The sequence below is a fragment of the Tetrapisispora phaffii genome, chromosome 8, assembly GCF_000236905.1.
Source record: "Tetrapisispora phaffii CBS 4417 chromosome 8, complete genome".
Lineage (NCBI taxonomy): Eukaryota > Fungi > Ascomycota > Saccharomycetes > Saccharomycetales > Saccharomycetaceae > Tetrapisispora > Tetrapisispora phaffii.
This window is the reverse complement of record NC_016527.1, coordinates 632,490-655,184: the sequence shown is the minus strand read 5'-3', so window position 1 is coordinate 655,184 and position 22,695 is coordinate 632,490. Positions and strand designations below refer to the sequence as shown.

At 34.5% G+C, this 22,695-nt stretch overlaps 8 protein-coding genes across 8 annotated transcripts; 4 read left to right on the top strand and 4 right to left on the bottom strand.

Annotated features, from left to right (window-relative positions):
• Positions 1-216: 216 nt before the first annotated feature.
• Positions 217-858, bottom strand: TPHA0H02770 (uncharacterized protein; the record flags this gene model as incomplete). Its single annotated transcript, XM_003686866.1, has 1 exon — positions 217-858. One exon carries the CDS (start codon positions 856-858, stop codon positions 217-219), a length of 642 nt encoding a protein of 213 aa, XP_003686914.1.
• A 528-nt stretch (positions 859-1,386) lies between these two features.
• KRE5 (Kre5p) lies at positions 1,387-5,451 on the bottom strand (the record flags this gene model as incomplete). Its single annotated transcript, XM_003686865.1, has 1 exon — positions 1,387-5,451. The coding sequence occupies one exon, from the start codon at positions 5,449-5,451 to the stop codon at positions 1,387-1,389; it is 4,065 nt and encodes a 1,354-aa protein (XP_003686913.1).
• A 630-nt stretch (positions 5,452-6,081) lies between these two features.
• On the top strand, positions 6,082-8,952 carry TPHA0H02750 (alanine--tRNA ligase; the record flags this gene model as incomplete). The annotated part of the gene is made up of 1 exon (XM_003686864.1): positions 6,082-8,952. The coding sequence occupies one exon, from the start codon at positions 6,082-6,084 to the stop codon at positions 8,950-8,952; it is 2,871 nt and encodes a 956-aa protein (XP_003686912.1).
• Positions 8,953-9,409: 457 nt separating this feature from the next.
• Positions 9,410-9,757, top strand: TPHA0H02740 (uncharacterized protein; the record flags this gene model as incomplete). The annotated part of the gene is made up of 1 exon (XM_003686863.1): positions 9,410-9,757. The coding sequence occupies one exon, from the start codon at positions 9,410-9,412 to the stop codon at positions 9,755-9,757; it is 348 nt and encodes a 115-aa protein (XP_003686911.1).
• A 916-nt stretch (positions 9,758-10,673) lies between these two features.
• Positions 10,674-12,224, top strand: FRT2 (Frt2p; the record flags this gene model as incomplete). The annotated part of the gene is made up of 1 exon (XM_003686862.1): positions 10,674-12,224. The coding sequence occupies one exon, from the start codon at positions 10,674-10,676 to the stop codon at positions 12,222-12,224; it is 1,551 nt and encodes a 516-aa protein (XP_003686910.1).
• Positions 12,225-12,335: 111 nt separating this feature from the next.
• On the bottom strand, positions 12,336-16,427 carry DRS2 (aminophospholipid-translocating P4-type ATPase DRS2; the record flags this gene model as incomplete). Its single annotated transcript, XM_003686861.1, has 1 exon — positions 12,336-16,427. The coding sequence occupies one exon, from the start codon at positions 16,425-16,427 to the stop codon at positions 12,336-12,338; it is 4,092 nt and encodes a 1,363-aa protein (XP_003686909.1).
• A 1,117-nt stretch (positions 16,428-17,544) lies between these two features.
• TPHA0H02710 (uncharacterized protein) lies at positions 17,545-19,731 on the top strand (the record flags this gene model as incomplete). Its single annotated transcript, XM_003686860.1, has 1 exon — positions 17,545-19,731. The coding sequence occupies one exon, from the start codon at positions 17,545-17,547 to the stop codon at positions 19,729-19,731; it is 2,187 nt and encodes a 728-aa protein (XP_003686908.1).
• A 230-nt stretch (positions 19,732-19,961) lies between these two features.
• PMT2 (dolichyl-phosphate-mannose-protein mannosyltransferase PMT2) lies at positions 19,962-22,244 on the bottom strand (the record flags this gene model as incomplete). The annotated part of the gene is made up of 1 exon (XM_003686859.1): positions 19,962-22,244. One exon carries the CDS (start codon positions 22,242-22,244, stop codon positions 19,962-19,964), a length of 2,283 nt encoding a protein of 760 aa, XP_003686907.1.
• Positions 22,245-22,695: the final 451 nt, after the last annotated feature.

The following is a 22,695-nucleotide window of genomic DNA, read 5'->3' as shown; positions in this document are numbered from 1 at the left end:
AGAATAAAGTATGTGTTGTTGTTGTTGTTGTTTTTGGCAGTGGATACCGACTATTGCAGAATCCTAATTTAGGTTCTGTTTCAAAATATCCCCATACGCTTATATAGTTTTAGAAACCAGAGTATAATCAGTAATGAGGAATTTCACGCGATACGAGAAAAAGAAAGAACGCCCTAAATAAAGAAAAAGAAACGAGAATTGAGGGGTTTAGCGGCACTATCCCGGCAACGGTAAATCCAGAAGGGCGGCCATGACGGGATTGTGAGCGTGTAGTCGTATCAATTGCGTGCTCTGCCAAGCGCCATGGGGCCGAACCGGAGGAACCACCAGATCATTTAGTTCTTCGACGTGTAGCTGTCCGTTCGCGCAGTGCGCTGTGCGGGTGCACCCGCACAGCGCACTGCGCCAATCCCGCATTTCCGAATGGAAGAAAGCGGAAAAAGAAAAAAGGAAAACAAAAGAAACAAGCGGGAAAGGGAATCTCCGTATGAACGACGAGGCGAAGCCAGGGAGAGGGGTGGGGGAGGGGGTGGGCCACAGGTGATTCGGTCCGCTTTTGTGTCCGCTTTTGTTTCTGATAGCGTTCGCGCCCACGGGCAATCGGCGCTCACCACTGCTGGGACGTGCCTCTCGGCGTGCTTGCTGGATTGAGAAAACAATGCGTGATTGCGGCTGCAGCCCCTGTCGCCAATGCCAGGCGTGCACGTATTTTTCTGTGTGTGGCCAGCAGAGGGCTGCCGATTGATAAGGCTCAATTCCGAATGGTTGGAACGACACAACGTCATAGCGAAGGAAAGGTCCCTCCCGCCACGAATGCGGGCCAAAGGCCAGTGGGGAAGGTGGTGGACGGCGCGTCATATCGGCCTCTATCTGCTTCTGCTCTCATGTTGTGAGTTTTTGAAGTTCCCCGGCGCGGGAGACGAGCGGGCGCACGAAAGCGGGTGGACGAACGGCGGCGGTGCTCGCGCGGTCTGTAAGCACGATGTGGTGCGTTATCAACGACCACAGACGATGATGACTCAGACGAGGGTGGCGTCCGGCGCTTCGGCCGCTGGTTCCCTGTTTTCTATCTGAGACCAACTGGCAATGGGACGCTCCGAGTGATTTAGAGTTAAAGTCACAAATTGAGTTTATCATTTCTTTTCTTTTCGGCTGATTACTAATGTACATTGGGTCATTCAGTCGTGCGCCCGTGGTTCTCACTTCAGCACCGATTTGTGTCTTGTTAATTGTCTATTTTAAGGGTCTTCCGCTTAAAAGCGCAATTCATTGCGTTGTTGTGTCACCGTCAATTCAACTGGATTCCGGTTCTGGCGAGTTCTAGAACCAACAGGCAGCTGTACGAAAGGAAAGGAACGTATTCAATCTCTTGTACATTGTGTATGCTTACAACTCATCGTGTAGATTCGCATCCGATGAACCAGAACTATTTGCCTCTAGTGGCTTCAGTAAATATTTCGCGATTTCTCTAATTGTGACTTGGTTTTGAAGATCGTTTAATAAGTCCTGGTCGATATTCTGCAATGAATTGAAATCATTCGATACCCTTTGGTAATGGATTCTGATTAGATCCCCTATACTTTTATCGCTATAAAATTCACTCTTTTGTTCTCGTAGTTTTTTGATGTTAATAACGATTATTGGTCGGCTGGAATAAAAGTTAAAGGCCAGTTTATTATTCTCATTTTCGGTCTTGTATTTTAACCAATACCCTTCGTCCCAATATCCCGTGCCTTCCATCTTCACCATCCGGAATGAATAGTCCTGGTCCCGTTGTTGATTTAATCTCTTGGCAATCACAAATGGATCCACTGCCACCGGTTCTTCTTCTGTCAAGTCCATGTATATCACTTGTTTTACTTCCCTCGGAAACAGAACGTCGTTGAACAGGATCTTGGAAATCTTCATCTCTCTGGACCTGAATCGTTGTGGGCGTAACCAAGTTGGCCATTGATAATTAAGTAATTCAATGCTCATTGAGTTATGCTCATTATTAAATCGTTGGATGAAGGTGAGTAAATTGTTACTTAGGTAAGGTTCATTTAATAACCAAAAATTGATTTTCTTGTTATCCACGTTATGAGTACTTATCGTAGTGATGAATTTTTTGTATTGTTCTTCCTCATTTTCTGTTTCATCATTTATTATATTGAAAATATTAATCGCGGTCTTATCTTCAGCGTCATTACTTGGTTTTGATTCCAGTTTCCTTAGTTTTACGTATACTTTGTGTGGGTCAAAATTTAACAACTCGATGGTTTCATCTTCAATATAATCCGGTTTACCGTCCATAGAGATAGACACCACCTCAAAATTATTATCGCAACTTTGAATTTTTAATTTCGAACTTAATTTTGATATTTGAAATTGTCCATAACCAAACGTACCCATTGTAAAAGTTTTGTCAATCACTTCTCCATTTTCACCAATTAGTTGTAGACATGCCCCAGATATGCCATCGATGTTGTTTTCACTAATGGGATCCTTCTCATTAAATGCATTCACGTCTAATACCACTGACTTATAGCCAATGTTTTCATGGTTTTTAATGGTAATTTGGTATGGATTATCGATGTCGATATTAAATGTTTTCTTTAAAGAATGGATCTCAGAGTGATATTCTGAACTATCATCAATATAAATACGTTGATTTGGCACCACTTTCAATTCATTAGTTGGTAATAAAACTATTTGGATGCTTATAAAATCAAGATCCATGATTTTATCCACTAGCGTCATTATCTTCTGCGTTCTTTCTTCTAATGGGTCAATAACTAAGGTGAGTTCAATCGGTTGCGACTTTTTTGATGAGCGCTCAAATACCGTATATCCATTGTTCTTGAAGAATCCAGAGAGATTCATACGAGGTAAAGTACTTTCAGTCTTATAATCTATACCATTGTCATAAATTTGTGATCCGTGGTAGAATAACTTTGTTAAATGCGATGAAACCATTTCAATAAGATTTGGGTCAATTCTCTCTTCTGTGAATCCAGGATACTCATCCTCCAGCACCATAACGGCATCAATTGTTCTTTTAGCCTCACGCTGAATAATGTTTTTAAAATCAGTAGTAGAAGGAAGTTCAGAAGATTCTAAATGAACAAATCTACCGTTAATAGTGAAAAAAGCATCTGAACTCTTTAAAATTCTGTTAGAAATATCAGGCAACCATTTCGATAAAAGCTCAATATTCAATTTATTTTCTGATTTGGTAACTTTATTTTTATTAGATTTTCTAACCTGTTTAATCAAGGACACTAACTTCGATTCAATATCGTCATTGGAAGTTTTCAATATTAACTGCAAGGACTTCCATGTCTTACTCTTGATATTTGTATTAGTATTAATTAATCTGATCCTGATCCCAGAAAATCCTACCTTCAATATATTATGCAACCTTTCAAGGGAAATTTCATTTTCAAAATCGTCAACCAACGAGATAGTGTGTAACACATTATACTCTTCAATTGGGATAAAATCAATAATACCCACATCAAGACTATCCAACTCAAAACTATTCATTGAAGTATAAGTAGCATCTGAAAAATAATCTGGAGTATATTTAAAATGTCTACCGGTAGCAGACTTTAAATGTAAAATTCCTCTAACATCAACTTTCTTCTGACCTTTATATTTAGTTAACTCCCTTTTCAGTAAGTTGACATCTTTTTTAATAACTTTGGTAAGTAAATAATGCCATGTATTCGATTTAAAAGGATATATTTCACCATTAATGATAATAGAAGTTCCAAATATTTGTAACTCATTCAATAATTCTGCAACATTTGGAACGTCATCAAAATCACTGAATAGGAATTCCTCATCTGTTCTTTCACCCTCCTTATTGGCCTCTAATTGAGTTAGAAACTCTATCAAATTTTGTAAATTAGATTCTTTTAATTCATAAATTGAATTGATAATATTTTTATCCAGACCAGTATTTAGAGGTAATAAACCAATTCTTTGTGGGTATCCTTGTTCAATAATAGTTAAGGCACGTAACAAGCCTGCCAATGCTTCTTGAGTTACTGAGTTTTCTAAGTCATTAAAATCTATAACAAAGATCACTTCATTCCAATTTTTTCTTAATTCTGGAACTTCACCAAATTTTGATTTTTCAAAGAACCTTTCTATTTTTTTACTCAACCCTTTATATTGCTTGTCTTTTTCAATATCATTAAAATAAATAATACTATTAGCAAAAGCTGGATGTCTATGTAAATCAATTTTATTTGGCTGCATTTCTTGTAAATTTGATAACGAAATTGAAGAAAATTTATTCAACAATGATTTAGAAGCTTTTTTAAAATGTTTTAACTTAAAATGTTTTAAATCATTTTGAAAACTACTTATTCTCTTATATTCTTTGGTTATCGCATTCAATAAAGAATAATCATCCAAAGCTGAATACCTCATACTTTGTCCGTTAATAAAAAGACCTAGCATATTATAATCAACTCCACTTTTTTGAAACTTCTCGTTACTTTCCATTATCTTATTATTAATCTTTAATTTTAATAAATCTTTGATTATAAGAGGGAAATTATTGGAGATCCCTTTAATCAATTTAAAAGTTTTTTTGAAATCCTTGTTTTCTTTGTATGTTTTTGCAATCAAGGAAGAGACACGTAAATCTAAGTCCCCAAGTTCTTCAACTTTTGGCTCATACATCTCATAACCCACTTTGGAAAATTGTTCCGGCATATCATATGGGGTATCCCATTTCCAAATAGCATTTCGTAGTCCTTCTCTTTTTGTCAACTCAAGAGGGTATCCTAATTCTTGTTCAGGATCATCGAAATCAAAAGAACATGTAGAGCGCCAAATAAATCTTAGTTTCCCAGTATTGACGGCATCGCTGTATAAATTTCTATTAAAAGCATCAAACGAGTTTTCAGAGTCATCGCCAGGAGAGGGACAACCATATAAGATACATATAGGAGCTGTTGGATCTTTGCCGATCACAACGTCATTGTCTTGGACGATTTGTGAGTCTGGTATTTTTGACTGTGCTTTTAAATCTCCAGTTTTGAAGTAAAAAATATCTTCTGCATTTAAAAATTTCTGACCATTTAAAATAAAATAGTTCTCGTTATTAAACGTTTGATTACCAGATGGGAAACCCATAGGATACAAATCGTAATAATGTAGAAAGAGGGATGCCATTTCTGGCAAATCGAATTTATCAACAAGCACATCAGCAACCAAATCGACAAGCTCACCATCTTCAGCATACGCATCAACGCCTTCCTCTACACCTGTAACCAAAGGATAAAGATCATTCAACACCCTGGAACGTAAAGAAGACCCATGTAACAGACGGTTCAAAACACTCCATATTCTTGTCGGAGGAGCCACAGCAAAGTGGGACCCCCGCACACCATGTAAACTAGCAACAGTAACCACAAAGAACCAAAACAAAAGAAACCGCATCATTTTTTGTTCCATTGATTAATTTAATGACAAATCCTGCAAATTCACCAAAGTTCACTACCTTTAACCGTAAGAAGAAAAGCTCAGATTCTGTCTCTCAAATCACTACTAATACTGTAGCCAATTGAATTAATTAGCAGTACTTAAAATTCATTAACCCCATAAATCAATTCAATCTCAGAACTTCTGGTTCTCTAGCACCATTATGTGCATTGGGATTTAATTGTTGATCATGAACACAATCTTGTTTGAGTTGCTAAACAAAAATCGATGCCCGGCCCTTAGTTGCGCTGCGCCAAAAAGAAACGATTTCAACGAAAATTTTTGAAGATTAGTTCGATGAGCCATTTCGATAACTGTTACTATCTTAAAATGACAAATCTTAAAGTTTGCATTGTTAATATATATATATAAAAGTAAGATTGTTCTAAGTAAATAATTTATAGTAGGGTCAAGTATATTCCTATATATATATATGTGTGTATGTGTTGTATTTGTTACTGTTCTGTAAGTTTCCTTGTTCTTTTGTGATAGGTAGTGAAACAACTTACCTGCAGTTGAATCAGATTTTTAACTCGTCTTTTTAGAGGGACGTGTATTTTGGTTGCTTTCTTTTTTGACTTCTTTCATTCCTATACATTATAAATGACTGTTGGTGATAAATCCAAGTGGATGGCTAAGAACGTCCGTCAAACTTTCTTTGACTATTTCAAGAGCAAGGGCCATACATATGTTCCTTCTTCTTCAGTTGTGCCTTTTGATGACCCAACTTTATTGTTCACAAATGCCGGTATGAATCAATACAAGCCTATTTTTTTAGGGACCGTTGACCCATCTTCTGATTTTGCTACTTTAAAGAGGGCTTACAATTCTCAAAAATGTATCAGAGCTGGTGGTAAACATAATGATTTGGAAGATGTCGGCAGAGACTCTTACCATCATACTTTCTTCGAAATGTTGGGTAACTGGTCTTTCGGTGATTACTTTAAAAAAGAAGCTATTGCCTACGCTTGGGAATTATTGACTGTCGTTTATGGTCTTCCAGCTGATCGTTTATACGTCACTTATTTCGAAGGTGATGCTCAGCAAGGTTTGGAACCTGATTTAGAAGCTAAAGACTTATGGTTAGCTGTCGGTGTTTCTGAAGACCATATTATTCCAGGTAATTCACATGATAACTTTTGGGAAATGGGTGAACAAGGTCCATGCGGTCCATGTTCTGAGATGCATTATGACAGAATTGGTGGCAGAAATGCTGCCCATTTAGTTAACATGGATGACCCAGATGTTTTAGAAATCTGGAATTTAGTTTTTATGCAATACAACAGAGAACAAGACCGTTCTTTGAAATCTTTACCAGCTAAACATATCGATACTGGTATGGGTTTCGAAAGATTAGTATCTATCTTGCAAGACGTCAGATCTAACTACGACACTGATGTTTTCCAACCATTATTCGTTAAAATCCAAGAAATTACCGGAGTTAGACCATACTCTGGTAAGTTTGGTGCTGAGGATGTCGACGGTATCGACACTGCTTACAGAGTCTTGGCTGATCATGTTCGTACTTTAACTTTCGCTATCACTGATGGTGGTATACCAAACAATGAAGGTAGAGGTTACGTCTTAAGACGTATTCTAAGAAGAGGTGCTCGTTACGCTCGTAAATACATGAACTACCCAATCGGTAACTTCTTCTCCACTTTAGCTCCAACTTTAATCGAACAAGTTAAAGAAATTTTTCCTCAAGTTACAAAGGACCCTGCTTTCTTATTCGAAATCTTAGATGAAGAAGAAGCTTCATTTGCTAAGACTTTAGACCGTGGTGAAAAATTATTTGAGAAATACGCTGAAGCTGCTGCCAAGAGTCAAACCAAAATTTTAGATGGTCTACAAGTCTGGAGATTATTCGATACTTACGGTTTCCCTGTTGATTTGACTGAATTAATGGCCGAAGAACAAGGTTTGAAAATTGACGAAGAAGGTTTTGAAAAGGCTAAACAAGAATCTTATGAAGCCTCAAAGAGAGGTGGTAAGAAAGATAATTTTGATATGCTAAAATTAAATGTTCATGAATTATCACAATTAAATGAACTAAAAGTACCAAAAACTGATGATAGTGCCAAATATATTTCCACAGATGCCGAAAGTGTTATCCTAAGCTTATATGATGGTGAAACGTTTGTTGACAGTATTTCCGAAGCTGGTAAGAAGTATGGTGTTATCTTAGATAAGACTTCTTTTTACGCCGAACAAGGTGGTCAAGAATACGATACTGGTAAGATTATCATTGATGGTGAAGCTGAATTCCAAGTTGACAATGTGCAATTATACAACGGTTATGTCTTCCACACTGGTACTTTAATCGAAGGTACATTAAACAAGGGCGACAAAACTATCTCTTCACATGATGAAGAACGTCGTCTACCAATCAAGAATAACCACACTGGTACACACATATTAAATTTAGCTTTGAGACAAACTTTAGGCAACGATGTTGACCAAAAGGGTTCTTTAGTTGCTCCAGAAAAGTTAAGGTTTGATTTCTCACACAAGAAGGCTCTAAGCTTGGATGAATTACGTAAGGTTGAAGAAATTGCCAATGATCAAATCAAAAAAAACTTACCAGTTTATTACAAAGATGTTCCATTAGAGTTAGCCAAGGGAATTTCTTCTGTTCGTGCTGTCTTTGGTGAAACGTACCCAGATCCTGTTCGTGTTGTTTCTGTTGGTAAGACTGTCGAGGACTTGTTAGCTGACCCAACTAATGAAGAATGGAATAAATATTCTGTTGAATTCTGTGGTGGTACCCATGTCCCCAAAACTGGTGACATTAAGTTCTTTGTTATTCTTGAAGAAAGTGGTATTGCTAAAGGTATTAGAAGAATTGTTGCTGTTTCCGGTGCTGAAGCTTTCGAAGTTCAAAGAATTGCTAATGAATTTGATGAAGAGTTGAACAAAACTGAACAATTGCCGTTCTCTCAAGCTAAAGAAAAGAAGTTAAAAGAGCTTGGCGTTCAATTAAACCAATTATCCATCTCAGTTATTAGAAAAAACGAATTAAAGGAAAAATTCACTAAAATTGAAAAAGTTGTAAAGGATGAAGTTAAAGCCAGAGCTAAAGTTGAAACCAAACAAGTTGTTGATGCAGTCAAGGAACATTTTGAAAACAACAAAGACTCTCTATACTTTGCCCAATTCATCGACATTCCAGCCAATGCTAAAGCCATCACTGAAGCTATCAACCATATCAAGAGTAAATCTAAGGATAAATCTATCTATTTGTTAACTGGTAATGATCCAGAAGGTAGAGTTGCCCACGGTTGTTACATTTCAGACGAATCCTTAGCCAGTGGTCTCGATGGTGCTGCTTTAGCTAAACAAGTTTCCCAATTAATCGGTGGTAAAGCTGGTGGTAAAGGCAACGTATTTCAAGGTATGGGTGATAAGCCGGAAGCCATTGAAGAGGCCGTCAAAACTATCGAAATTGCTTTCAATGAAAAATTATCTATTTAAGTACATAAATTGTATCTTATCAAATGAAATTTATAATATAATATAATATAACATAACATAACGAGAACCAAGAAGTATATACATGGGGTCAAGTACATGAATGCCATGTAGTGAGATGAGATGAGATGAGACTCTTATAACGGTTTTGGTGACCTTGTTATAGCCGCATCGTAAAAGGTGATCCAAATTGCGAAACGACTTGTTTTCGAAAATTGTGTGTGGAAGTTTTGACACCAAAGATAGACATTGATTAATATGTTAACGATAAAGAACCATTGATGTAAATGACTTCCTTATGACAAACTGAGTATCACAGATATCCATATTACTATTAGAAGTGTATATAGAGGGTATATATATTTAAGCAAAGTAAAATTTCATTATTTCTTTTCTGACTTTGGGTACCTCGGGAGAGAATACAATTTAAAGAGATTACACAAATAAATTATTACTGAATATGTCATCATCAATACCATACGATCCATATGTTCCACCAGAAGAGCACTTTAATGCTGCTGAAGAGCCATCACAATCCAAGACCGCTGCTTTACAAGCGGAAATCGACGATACTGTTGGTATCATGAGGGATAACATCAACAAGGTTGCCGAACGTGGTGAAAGATTAACCTCTATTGAAGATAAAGCTGATAACTTAGCTGTATCTGCCCAAGGTTTTAAGAGAGGTGCTAATAGGGTTAGAAAACAAATGTGGTGGAAAGATTTAAAGATGAGATTATGTTTGGTAATTTGCATAATTATTTTACTAGTGGTCATCATTGTTCCTATTGTTGTTCATTTCACATAAGTAGTCTTATACATGAAGATAAATGAATAACAAAAGCTTATCAATACAAGACTTTTAATTTGATCATGTTTTCAGATATTTGAGTATCTATATGATCAGCTATATTCACCCCCCCACATCAAAAAAATTATAAATTAATAATACAAAAAATATTTTTAAAACAACAACAACAACAAAAACGTGAGAAAAATTATTGAAAAAGGCATAACATCGAACTTACAATGATCACAATCAAAATATTACTTCTTTCTCTCTAATTATTTGTTGAGAGGCCATTTACACATTATTAGGCATATTAAATATCACATCATACACAGTTTTCCTAATAGAATAGCATGTATCCCCATTTATTTATTCTATTGGGGAGAAATATATAAAGTAGGAACAGATGTCATAAATGTTAAGTTTAAACCTAGTCAAATCCAAACGTTTATAAACGCAAAACTTTGATTATATTCACACGTAGTTGCTTGTTTTTATGTACATTATCTATCTTTAATTAATTATTGAATGCAATCGATTTTTACATTCTTTATATAGACAGTTCATTCTGAGAGTTAATACATGCTTGTATTTGCTCATTCCTGTCCCCCAAGGCATTTTTGTGTTGTCAAATACTTTAGTTACCTGTCAGAATCAATTGTTATATGCATAGTGGTCATCTCATCATTTTCAGAAATTTCAGGATCTTGCGAGATCTAAAAGTTCAGAATCTATAAATGAGATATCATTTTCAAGAACTATAAAAACTTGAGTAAGTTTCTAGCTATACCTAAGTTAAACATGACGGAAGATTCATAATTTACTTGGTGATTGAATAATAAACCAATATTAATAATAACATTTGTTTCGGTATAAAAAATACAATTATTTTAAGAGTAAAACTATTCTTTTAGCATTTTTGAAAACGTAGCTAATGAAACGAGCGCATTCTTCTAGATCCTTCTTCATCAATCAATCTACTGGTACCAATGACGACGACAAATTTAATATAGATGCTGATATTGTCCTACCTTTATTTACAGTTTCAGGAAATGAGACTGTTACTCAAACTCAAGATGAGGACAATGTTAAAGTTCCTACAATCAAAATTAATAATAGCACCATTACAGATTCTTCACGGACAAAATCTTGTAGAAACCTACAACATTCAAGCAATACAAGTATTAATAAGAGGTCAAACGCAAAATTACACGTTAGAAGTTATAACCGAATACCTTCGATTCCTTCTTTTAAACATTTATCCCTGGTACAGAATGAAATGCTCTCAGCTGGTTCTGGTTCATTTAGTAATACATTATTTGCAAACGAAGAAGATTCATCAATACAACCGGATACTTATATATCTGATAATGAATCAATAATGTCAGCAACAATTCCTAAGGATACAACACCTTTTACAGAATATGACCTGTACCTTTTCCCTAAACAAATAAATCATAATAACAATCGTCAAAAGACAAGATCCTATAGTTTCATATCAATAGATGACAGACAACGTAAATTGTCGCCGAATGTTAATCATTTTGATTCAAGAAGGTTAGCGACACAATTTTTGGAGTCGAGTAATACACCTTTCAAAGAACAAGTGAACTTTCATACGAAATTGCAGATTGGAAACAAAAAGAATTCATTTAGTGAAACGAAATTAAGCAGGGACAACCTATTGGAGGGCAGAAAGTCATTTAAAACTGACCAAATTGATAATAGATTATATATAAAAAATCTCAATGATATGAGTGAAGTATTATCCAAATTTGGCGATTTAGAAACTTCCAAACCGAGTTCATCGGCGTTGACTTTTTCCTCTTCCTCATCAACATCATCCTCATCCTCATCCTCATCCTCATTAGTAATAGACTTCAAGAATAATCATTCAGCTCTCGGCTCGAGAGATACCCAATCAAAAGGAACCGTGTTTTCGGAGAAATCTTCAACTAGTCGTAGAGATACTGATAAAGAAGACGATTGGAATATAAAGAGTATGGATCCTGGGATTCAAATTACAACGAACTTAAATGAGGTAAATTTTTCACAGATGCATATAGCCAAAAGAATAAGTACTTTAGAAATTCTGATCAATAGTGGTATCACTAATGTAATATATAAAGGGGAAAATGAATTTCATAAATTGATAACAAATTTTGATGACTTATCTCAACGTCTACAAAAATTAAGAAGTAATCTGAACGACATCACATTGGCAGTCAAAAATAGTCACTTGGAAAATCTTGATAAAAAATTTGACAGAAATAACGAATCTTCACTAATATACCAAGTTACTGAGAATGTCGCTGAATTCGTAGAGAAACTAGAGAATATTCAAAAGCGCTATGACACTTGCAAGAGTCTAGTTGACAGACATAGAGAAGTTATTAGAATAATGGAGCAAGAATTGGAAAAAAGGATTAGTAAAAAGAAAGTAAAGAAAGCAGTGGACATTCAACAATTTTTAATGCTAGTTTGACTATATCTCTTATCGTATTAATATGTAGTATATTCTTTTATGAATTTATATAGAACTTTATCGCAATATATAAATTATAAATATATGAACATAATGTTATTTCATCTATGATCAAATATCAAATGAGTCGGATCTATCTAAAGTTACAAAATCTCCTTCAATACTATTTGTGCCAGAATGGGCAAAAGGATTTCCTGCATTGTTATTACCATTACCTAATGCATTTTGGTCTGAGAATGGATTGTTTGCGGCTTCATGTAATTCACCATAATCACCTCTCTTCTGAGTAGTATCATACATTCTCATAATTTCTTCCTGGCCTTCTTCAGTTTGAGAGAACGCAAAACCCCTCTGTTTCTTCATTCTTTGAACTTGCCTTACTTTATGAATGGCTTTTTGAAATTGTTGCAGGTGAGGTCTATAATCAGAAATATTAAATTTTTGCATTTCCTGGATAACATGATATGTTTCAGGAACATACATTCTACGATAATATTTCCATGCAAAATCTCTCAATAATGCAAGCGATGGCAACACAATTATCATCAACCAAAAAGTTCCAGATCCATAAGTATGCGACACTACTCCAAAATATTCAGGAGAAACATTGGCATGTGGAAAAATTGAAGCATATATTGGGAAAAAGATAAACCAAAACAAAAGGGAACCTGGTATAGCGATTAATGTATATATTGTCCATTGGTTAGTAACCAATGCTGCTTTTCCTAAGACTATAACCACACTAGTTGAATATACCGCTGTTCCCCACGTCCAATGGTCAGCAGTTTCACCATTAATATTTAATGCAAACCCATACTTATAGAATAATATCGAACCAACATATGTGATGGCGGAGTGGTAAAAACCATTACATATCCAGCCCCAAAATATTGGCACTGAAAAAAATTGACCTTTTTGACCTAACCTGTATAATCGTGGATATCTTTCTAATAATCTGTTACTTACAAATTGATCAAAAACACCCATAACTAGAGGCGGTGCAACTGTGAAAAAAAGATTGTAAAAGGTCATAGTCCAAGATTCAATAATCGATTGACCTGAAAAACCATTTGAGAAAACATACCAAAATTGAGTCATATATAACGCTATATTCTTGTAGAATGAATACAAAATAGCGACTGCAATTCTCTGATATGACCATAAACCATGCACTAAAAGCAATTTCTTTAGATATTTAAATTGAGCTATCGCAAAATCTGCTGAGCGAGCAGCTTGCATACCTTCCATGCCACTAATACCGATACCAACGTGAGCTGCTTGGATCATACTAACATCATTTGCACCATCACCTATAGCTAATAACAATGATGATGTTTTTCTCTTAACCATTTTCACTACTAATGCTTTTTGAAGTGGAGATACACGACAACATATAACTGCACGACAAAGAGTACCTAATTGCAGTAAGTAATCTTCTAAATCCGGTTCTAAAGCAAAACCTAATGATTTACCATCAATGATTAAAGATAGTGTATTCAAATCTCTTACCATATCACTATGTTCTTTGATAGCTGTTACCTTTTCAATTAAATTTTCTCTAGTAGCTTCTTTTGTCTCTTCATTGACAATTAATAGATTCATATCTTCACTTAGTAAATTACAACTCATACCAATATTTATTGCTGTTTCTTGTCTATCACCAGTTAATACCCATATTTTTATTCCGGCATTTTGCAATATCCGAATAGTATCAGGGACATCATCTTGTAGTTTATCTTCAATAGCAGTGGCACCGATTAACACTAATTCTTTTTCAATTTTTTCTGCAACAGCATCAAGCTTTTCAGCTCTATTATCTAAAGTAGTAGCAGCTTCATCATATAAAATCTTCCATTCTTGGTATTCATCTTCTGATATGTCTCTCATTGCCAAACACAAAGTACGTAAACCTTCTGAAGCGTAATCTTCTAAATGTCTCAAAGTAACATCAACGTATTGGGATTTTGATTTATCCATTCTTTCAAGAATTACAGTATCTGCACCTTTACAGAATAACTTTATTGAACCATCTGGGAACCTATATATAGTTGTCATTCTTTTTCTTGTGGAATTGAATTCACATATATTTAATAGTTGAAATTCTTGCTGTTTACCCTTATTGTCAATATATATCGAAATTGAGTTAGGTTTACGGACCAAAAATTTATAACCTAAATCAGCAGCACCTTGAACTAATGCCCCTTCATCTGGAGAGGCAGCTTGGTATTTGACCGAGCCATCTTCTTGAAACTCAGGGATAACAGTATGACATGTAGCTAACAGTGTTAAAAAGTTATCAATCACCCTTCCCTCGTCATCATTATCTGATAGTCTGTGTTTCATGTCATCAAATGTTCTATAACCAACTTCAATCCCATTTTCCATCTTAGCACCCTTGTCCTCTGGAATTTTTTCAATATAGCAGCGACCAGCAATTGAGCAAGATTTGAATTCCATAATATTTCTGGTTAGGGTACCTGTTTTATCACTAAAAATATATTCTATTTGACCCAATTCTTCAACCAACGACGATGTTCTCACAACAGTTGGCGTATCCGAAGTTTCATCGTATAATTCTAAATCTGAACTGATTAAATATGCTTGGTAGTATTTAATCAGTTCAACAGTAACGAACATAGAAATTGGTACCAAATTAGAGTATAAAATCCAATATGTCAAAATGTCTTTAAAAAACAAACCAACCCTGCTAGTGCCCTCTAAGTACAGATATGATAATTCAGAACCTCTAGCATTCAATGTAATAACATTACCTAAAGATGAAACTACTGATAATGTAATTAAAATACCAAATAATGCGACAATTTGCATGTTTATGATTCTTTCAACAGCTGTTCTTTTAATAGGTGTGGCAGTAGCGTTACGCATCAACTTTGTTTCATGACCAGTAAAAATGACAGCACCAAATACCCAAGATGTATTCCTTAACGTGGCACCTCTTAATATCATCTGATCTGGTGATAGGGGGATATCATGACCATTTAGAACCAAAGTACCTTCGTAAGTATATAAACTTGAGTTAGGATGTTCGGACATTATTTTTCCACGTATGGAACTTAATTGGTTTGAACTCAAATATGGAGCTGTTTCCGATCTGGATTGTTTAATTTTTAAATTAGTTTCACCATCAAGATTAGCGGTCTCTATATAACATAACCCTTCTGGTTCTGACGAAGATAGCAATATTATATCCGCGGGAATCGCCTCTTCTGACTTTACTTTAATTATATCTCCAACTCTTATGTCAATCCATCTACGACTTACAAAAGTACCATCCATTTCAGAAAATATTTCTGTTTTAGAATAATTTAACTCCTTGTCTGAGTTTGCTCTCTTTATATCTTCTATTAATTCTTTTACCGCTGAAACTACAAGCACTACTAGTAATGTACCAATCGTTGTATATCTATTAGTTGGAGAAACGTTTGGGACCTGCTGGATGATGCAAGTAAATAGGAAAAATAAGTTTGCATATTTTGAGAATTCTTGGAATAAGAACTTTGGTAAGAATGTTGCAAAGTTATATTTCGTTGTTGAAATATGGTTATTGGAATAACGCATAAGACCATTTGAATTTGAATCATTTAAATATATCAACCTTGGTTCTCCATTTTCTTGATCATCAGGCTTACCTTTCCTTAATATATAACGATTAAACAGAATCTTTATATCAAACCTATCTCTTGAGTTAACATATGCATCCCCATCTTCATTGTTCGTGACTTTATTATATTGTGACATCTCAAATCTATTGTCGTCCCCATCTAAGTTCGCACTGGATCCAGTAAATGGTTGTTTTATTTTGTTAAAGGTTCTTTTTAATATATTTGGCTTGCTTCCAATTTTAGTTAAATCTGAAGGTCCTTTGAACCTATCTCCATCGATGCTACCATTGTCATTATTCCAATTGAAAAATTCATAGTCATCAGCAACAGCAGAATTAGTGGAATTGAATGGATTCTCCGAGTGAACTCTACCATCAGCAACATCATTCACGATACTATCATTTTTATTTAAATCAATAACTTCTTGATAAAAAACGTTATCGTTGCCTTGCTCATCCCTTAGACTATAAGCTTTCTTTGATTTTTGGTTTTCCTTGTTGGCATTGTCGTAATCAAAATCAATATCGAACAACGTATCTACTTCCTTATCACCGTTTTGATTCTTAATATGATCACTCATATTTTTTTATATGTTTAAGAGGACTACCGTACCTCTTCGAAACAATAAAATTAAGTTCACACTTAAACCAAATTACAACAATAAACAATATTATTATTATATATCTTAATTGTAACCCAGTAAATGTATATATATATATGTATATATATTATCAGATGGAGCGGCTCTTATTCATTCTTCTACCATCTAGCATTTATTTATGCTTATTAGATACGAGGCGTCTTAACTTTAATATTGTTACCATAATAGCATATTCAGATTTAAAAATTGTATTAAGCCTACTAATCATATTCCATAACCCGGCCTAAACAAGTCAAATAAGGAAAGTCATGAAATTGAAGAAAACTCATATTCACCACTATAACTATCAACACAGCATAAAATGGTTTTATTGTCCATAATCTTAAATTTACTAACGGCCCTAGTTGGGTAATTTCATTTCTCGAGAAAACGGACGTCGGTAGTTATGTCATATTTTTTTCGCTTTCCGATTTTTCAACATTCTGCATCTTCGATCGATACTTGTAATATTAATATTAAATATTACATATTACGTGTTAACAGGATTTTATTTTATGTGGACTTTACATATATGTTTTATCAAATATTAATTAATGAATATTTACTACTCACTTTTGTTAATAAGTATATATATTTTCGCATTTGTAACTGAAGTTTTTCGAAATGTTTTAAATATTCTTAAACTTTGGAAAATATGAATAGCTAATTTTACTGTGTATGCATATGTCTGTGTATCAAATTACATACACTGGAAGTTCTATGATGACCGGTCTATATTATGACAAGCATTATGTGAAAGGCTGTCATCGGCTGTAACTACTGTAATTTAAGGTTATTTATGAATCATACTTGTCGTTGTCTTTGAATTTTTCAGTTTGTGCATTTTCCACAGTAACAAATGTTCTTGAAAAAAAAAAGAAATAAAAGATAATTTACCAAAAAAAAAAAGGTTATCTGAAATATACACCCACATATATAGATATCTTGAATATATAAAAGAAGACTTTACTATTTCAGATCTATGACTTGATTTAGTAGAACCATTCATATAACATCAAGTCTTATCAATTCTGTAAGATCCATATAATTGCTTTATATGTCCGCCCTTAGCAAACTGATCACTCTACCTTTATCAGGTAAGAAGAAGAATGAAGCTAAAAAAGCATCTTTGAAAGCAACTAAGAAAAAGAATCACAACTCCATTCCGGTGGAATTAATTATAGATATAGAGTCTCCTCCCTGTGTATTATATGGTAATGCGAACGAATCAACTGGTTGTCTTCTTAGTGGACTATTGACAGTTAAGGTAAAAGATTTGATTGCAAAAACAAAAAATTCAACGGTAAATAAGTTGACATCCCTGAATGTCCGATCTTTGAAATTATCATTCATACAAAGAGTAAGCTATAATAAACCGTTTTCACAAGGCCCCTCGACAGTTATCAATTGTAAAGACTGTAATACACGTAAACAAGTGTTAAAAACATGGAATATAGTAGAAAACTCCACGACTTTGGATAGTGGTTCAACACAGATATTCCCATTTTCACACTTAATATCTGGAAAATCAACAGTGACTTGTTATTTAGGTTCAAATTCAGACACAAAAGTAAGATATGAACTAATTGCATCAATACGCTATTTCGATAATAGTGAAAACTCACAATCAAAAAACTTAGAGCCTAAACTTGTCACAGTTAAATTGCCAATAATGTTGACAAGAAGCATATTAAGAGGTCCAGATAAAAACTCATTGAGAGTATTTCCTCCGACAAATTTAACTACTGCAGCAGTGTTGCCGAGTGTTGTATATCCAAAATCAACATTCCCATTAGAGATGAAATTAGAAGGTATATCTGGTGAGGATACCAGATGGAGAATGAGAAAATTAAGTTATCGAATTGAAGAGACTGTAAGGATAAGAAACAATGTTTGTGAAAAGCATGTAGAAGACTTGAAAGTCCTAGAAAATGTTGTTAAGGAGAAGGAAGTACAAAAATCAAAAAAACCACCTAACCCAATTAAAAGATATGGTGATTTAGCACCTCAAGTTCGTCTTTCTGTTAATACAATTGGTGGATCGTCAAGTAGCCATAATAATGGCGCTAGATCTGCATTAAATACACCTCAATCAGTAGCAAACAACTCCGGTGATAGAGATGAAGATGATGAAGAAATGGAAAATTCATCAACATTTGTTCATCCCAACGATGATGTAGCAAGGCAAGAGATACTACAACAGAGACAAAGAATACGAAAAGAAGAAATAGAAGCAGAATTACAAAATGAAACGTCACTTTTTACTGAGGAAGTGAGAATAATAGCAGAAGGTATTATGAAAAGTGGTTGGAAAACAGATTTTAACGAAAGTGGCAAAATTGAAATAGTAACAGATATTGATTGTAGTTCCTTAAATTCCGGTGTTTCTAATTCAATAACACACGCTTCTTCTGAATACCTCGAAAATGAAATGCCAAAGGCGAAATCTGTCAACGTTTCTTGTGATATTCAAGATCCAGTTTTAGGCATTAACGTCAGTCATATTCTATCAGTTGAAATGGTAGTGGCAGAGGAAGCCTTGCAATATAAAAATGGACAACCTGTTAGGCATTCAAACTCTTCCGCTGTTGGTGATTCAGCATCTAAAAATAGTAGTGCTGATCAGAGACTAGCAGAATTATCGCCAATGTTAGCAAACAGAAATAGTAATAGAAGAAAAAACCTTGCTTCCACTGCTTTATCAAAGGTTGCCTCGATTAATAGTAATAATGACAATAAGGACAATAGCAGTGATGTGCCTATAGTTGGTGGTGATAGTTCCTCGAAGACGGTAGGTATCCCAACTGGTGCTGCTCGTGTATTAAGAATGCAATTCAGAGTAAATGTCACCGAAAGATCAGGATTAGGTATTTCATGGGATGAAGAGGTTCCGCCTATATACCAAAATGTTAGCTTTGTTTCCCCACCTAGTTATGACAACTTAGATGGAGTGTCTACTCGACATGCCGGTTCCGAGTCGGCAGTCTATGATAATTCAGAAATGATCCCTTTAAATTCAACTGATTTTAAGTATTCAACTTTGGATCTAGAGCGTCCCGTTCAGATATATAACCAAGCCTCAACGAATGCATTATCTGCAATACAATCATTGCCATTAGAATCTGTAGAAAGCATTGATGGGAGTGACCCAACATACCATAATTCATTGACTCCGCGTCAAACTAGAGATATAAGAATTCCAACTATTTCGGAAGTAATCGACACAGATAAAATTACCCAATAAATAACCAATATCAACGTTATTGAATCCGATGAAATATTAATAATATATTTTTTACATTATCTATTAAATTAAATTACATGTTATATATATCTGTACTTAAACTTTCAAGTTTCTGCATTTCGAGTAAATTCAGCTTAATTCATTTTAAGCATAATTCTATGTTACTCAGATAAGATTTTTGGATTTTAACCCCTAACAAGCATCTTTCCTTTTTTATTTTAATTTCATGATTAGAATGGCTTATCTTCATCGATATTCCATTCTGGCAACCAGGCTAAGTATTTATAATCAGTACTTTTACCTTCCATACCAAATGAAATTGGAGCAAAACAACAGAAACATCCAATAACCAATAATATGTATACAGTGTAAATACCTATTCTTAACATTTGTCCAGATTTAGTTTTTGGTAACAATTGGGTACCGGCTTCAAAGAAATAAACCAAAACGACCAAAGCAAAGTATAAGGCTGGTAAATAATGATGGACATAAGTCACTCTGGCCATAATTACAAAAGGACAAAAATGTAGACCCCAACCAAACATTGGATAAACACCAGACATTAGAAATAAGTCAAGTTTCTTTTCATCCTTATAATCGTTATATTGCCTTAGCCATCTTAAGAACAAAACAATAACTAGAACCATAAATGAGAAGACAGCTAATGTAGAAGCCCAAGTTGATGCTGGGGTACCCATTAAATAATATTTGACATTTTCGTCGTGCCAACCATTTAATCTCAAACCTTTATGTAGAGTTGGCCATTCCCATGCAGAAGAAGCTAATCTATCTAACTTGTCAGGGTCTGTAACCAATGCATTGTTCGTAGCCATCATAGCCAAATTTAAATAAATAAAATCTTTGAAGAAACTAGCTCTTGGAAATTCGAAATTTTCGTCGATGTTTGGTAATTTTTCGTTAACATGTGTTTCAATATTCCACCAAGTTCTCTTATCACGTTTAAAAGGGCTTCTTAAACAAGCAATTTCACTTTGAGAAAAACCCCATTCTGGGTATCTATTAGATGTTTGAGCTAAGTAACAACCTAAAACAGCATTCTTCAAACGGAATGAAGTAGTTAATGTATGTAATTTGGTTTTATCCTCATCACCTAGTTGATTTACAATTTCAACAATCCAGTTGTCTTTACTGTCACCACCTTCTAAGTCACCGTAACCAGAAACTTCCCATTCGGTTTTGGAAATTGGTGCAGCAACTTGATGGGTATGTAAATTCTTGTTAGTCAATCTGTGAATCAATCTGTAAGTTTCGCCATCTTTAATATATTCAATGTCAGTTTCATTAGTAGAGTATAGAGGTTTTTCTCTGATTCTATGGAAAATGAATTCATTATTAGCATCCTTGTGACCATAACCTGTGATTTGTTGTTGTTTAGAACCGACTGGGTATAGCTGTTGATGGGAATGTAAAAGAGCACCGCCTAAAGCTTGATTTCTAATGGAAATAGTTGAAGAGCCTAAAGCAATATCACGAGGACCTTGACCTAAGGTGTTACCAGCTAAATTAGCTTGGAAAAGAGAAGGCATTGTGGCATCGTTTTTACCTGTGCGAGTTAATAAAGAGAAATGGATTTTGAAACAAATCATGAATACAACCATTGGGACAACGATTAAGCATAAAATTCTAGCTAACCAGTGACTGCCATATCTTTTCCATGATATTTCCTTATCAGCCAATTTTAACCATAAATCGACAGCGGTGTAAATACCAACCAAAGTAATGATAAATAAACCAACCATCTTAACAGAGATGGTGCATCCTAAGGTTAAACCAGTTAAGAACAACCATTTCCACCATTTGAAAGAGAATGAATTGGATCTTTGGTTATGGAAATTGACAAAACAGTAAAAAGACGCAATAGTAAAAAATAATAGCATTGAATCTAGTAAGATCATTCTACCCAAAGTAGCGTAAGAGTTTTCAAATAAAACTAAAACAGTAAACAACCAAACTGATGGTAATGACCAATTCAAAGATTTACCAGTAAAGTATGCAAGCGGTACACATAAAGCAGAGAAAGTTGCATTGAATAATCTCATTTTGACGAAATCGATGTAGTCCGGATATTCTTGTCCAGATGGGAAATCCCAAGAACCATTATAGCCGGCAATATATCCGGATAAACCAACCAACATCTTACCTAATGGAGGATGGACGTCATGGTAGAATTCGTGTCTTAGATAAAAAGAGCCAAACTTACCAAAATGTGCTTCATCCCAAACAACATGATTATTTGCACCAATTCTATACATTCTAGTGAAAAAGGCTAATCCAGTAAACAATAAAGGCATGAAAATAGCTTCTAATCTATATAATTTACCCTTTGGAGCTTCTAGGATCTTCAATTCCTTCTCTTTGGAAGAATCTTCACTGTCAATAGTATCTTCGACAGAAACTTCTTCTTTTAGATCTTTGGTCTCATTCTCTTTTCTCTTACATATCTCTACTGAGGAATCATCCTTGCTAGCATTAAACCCAGATGCAGCAACCATTTTTTGATGTCGACCAGATATACGTGTAAGATTAGATCCCCAATAACAAAATATCTATTCTCTCAACTTCACTTGTAATGGAATAAAGAGAGATTGATTTTTTTTTGAACACAAATAAGATTGCAAATGACTTAAATATTACACAATATTCTATTAACAATCCGAAAAATCAATACTTACAAAACCTAATTGATAAATTCAAAGCATTATTCAACTAATTGAATTAATTGAATTACGTATAGTTCAAACATTTATGTTAACTGAATGGATAAACTTTCTTAGATGCTCTATATAATTTTTCAAAATATTTCAGATTCAAAATAGGTATTAAACGAACGTGTAAGTGAACTGCGAAAAAAAAAAGAAAATTCGAAATGAAATTAATTTGACGTGTTCAAGAGACATTCGTTGAAGATGATATTGAAACTGGTAGTCATTGTTACTGTCTTTG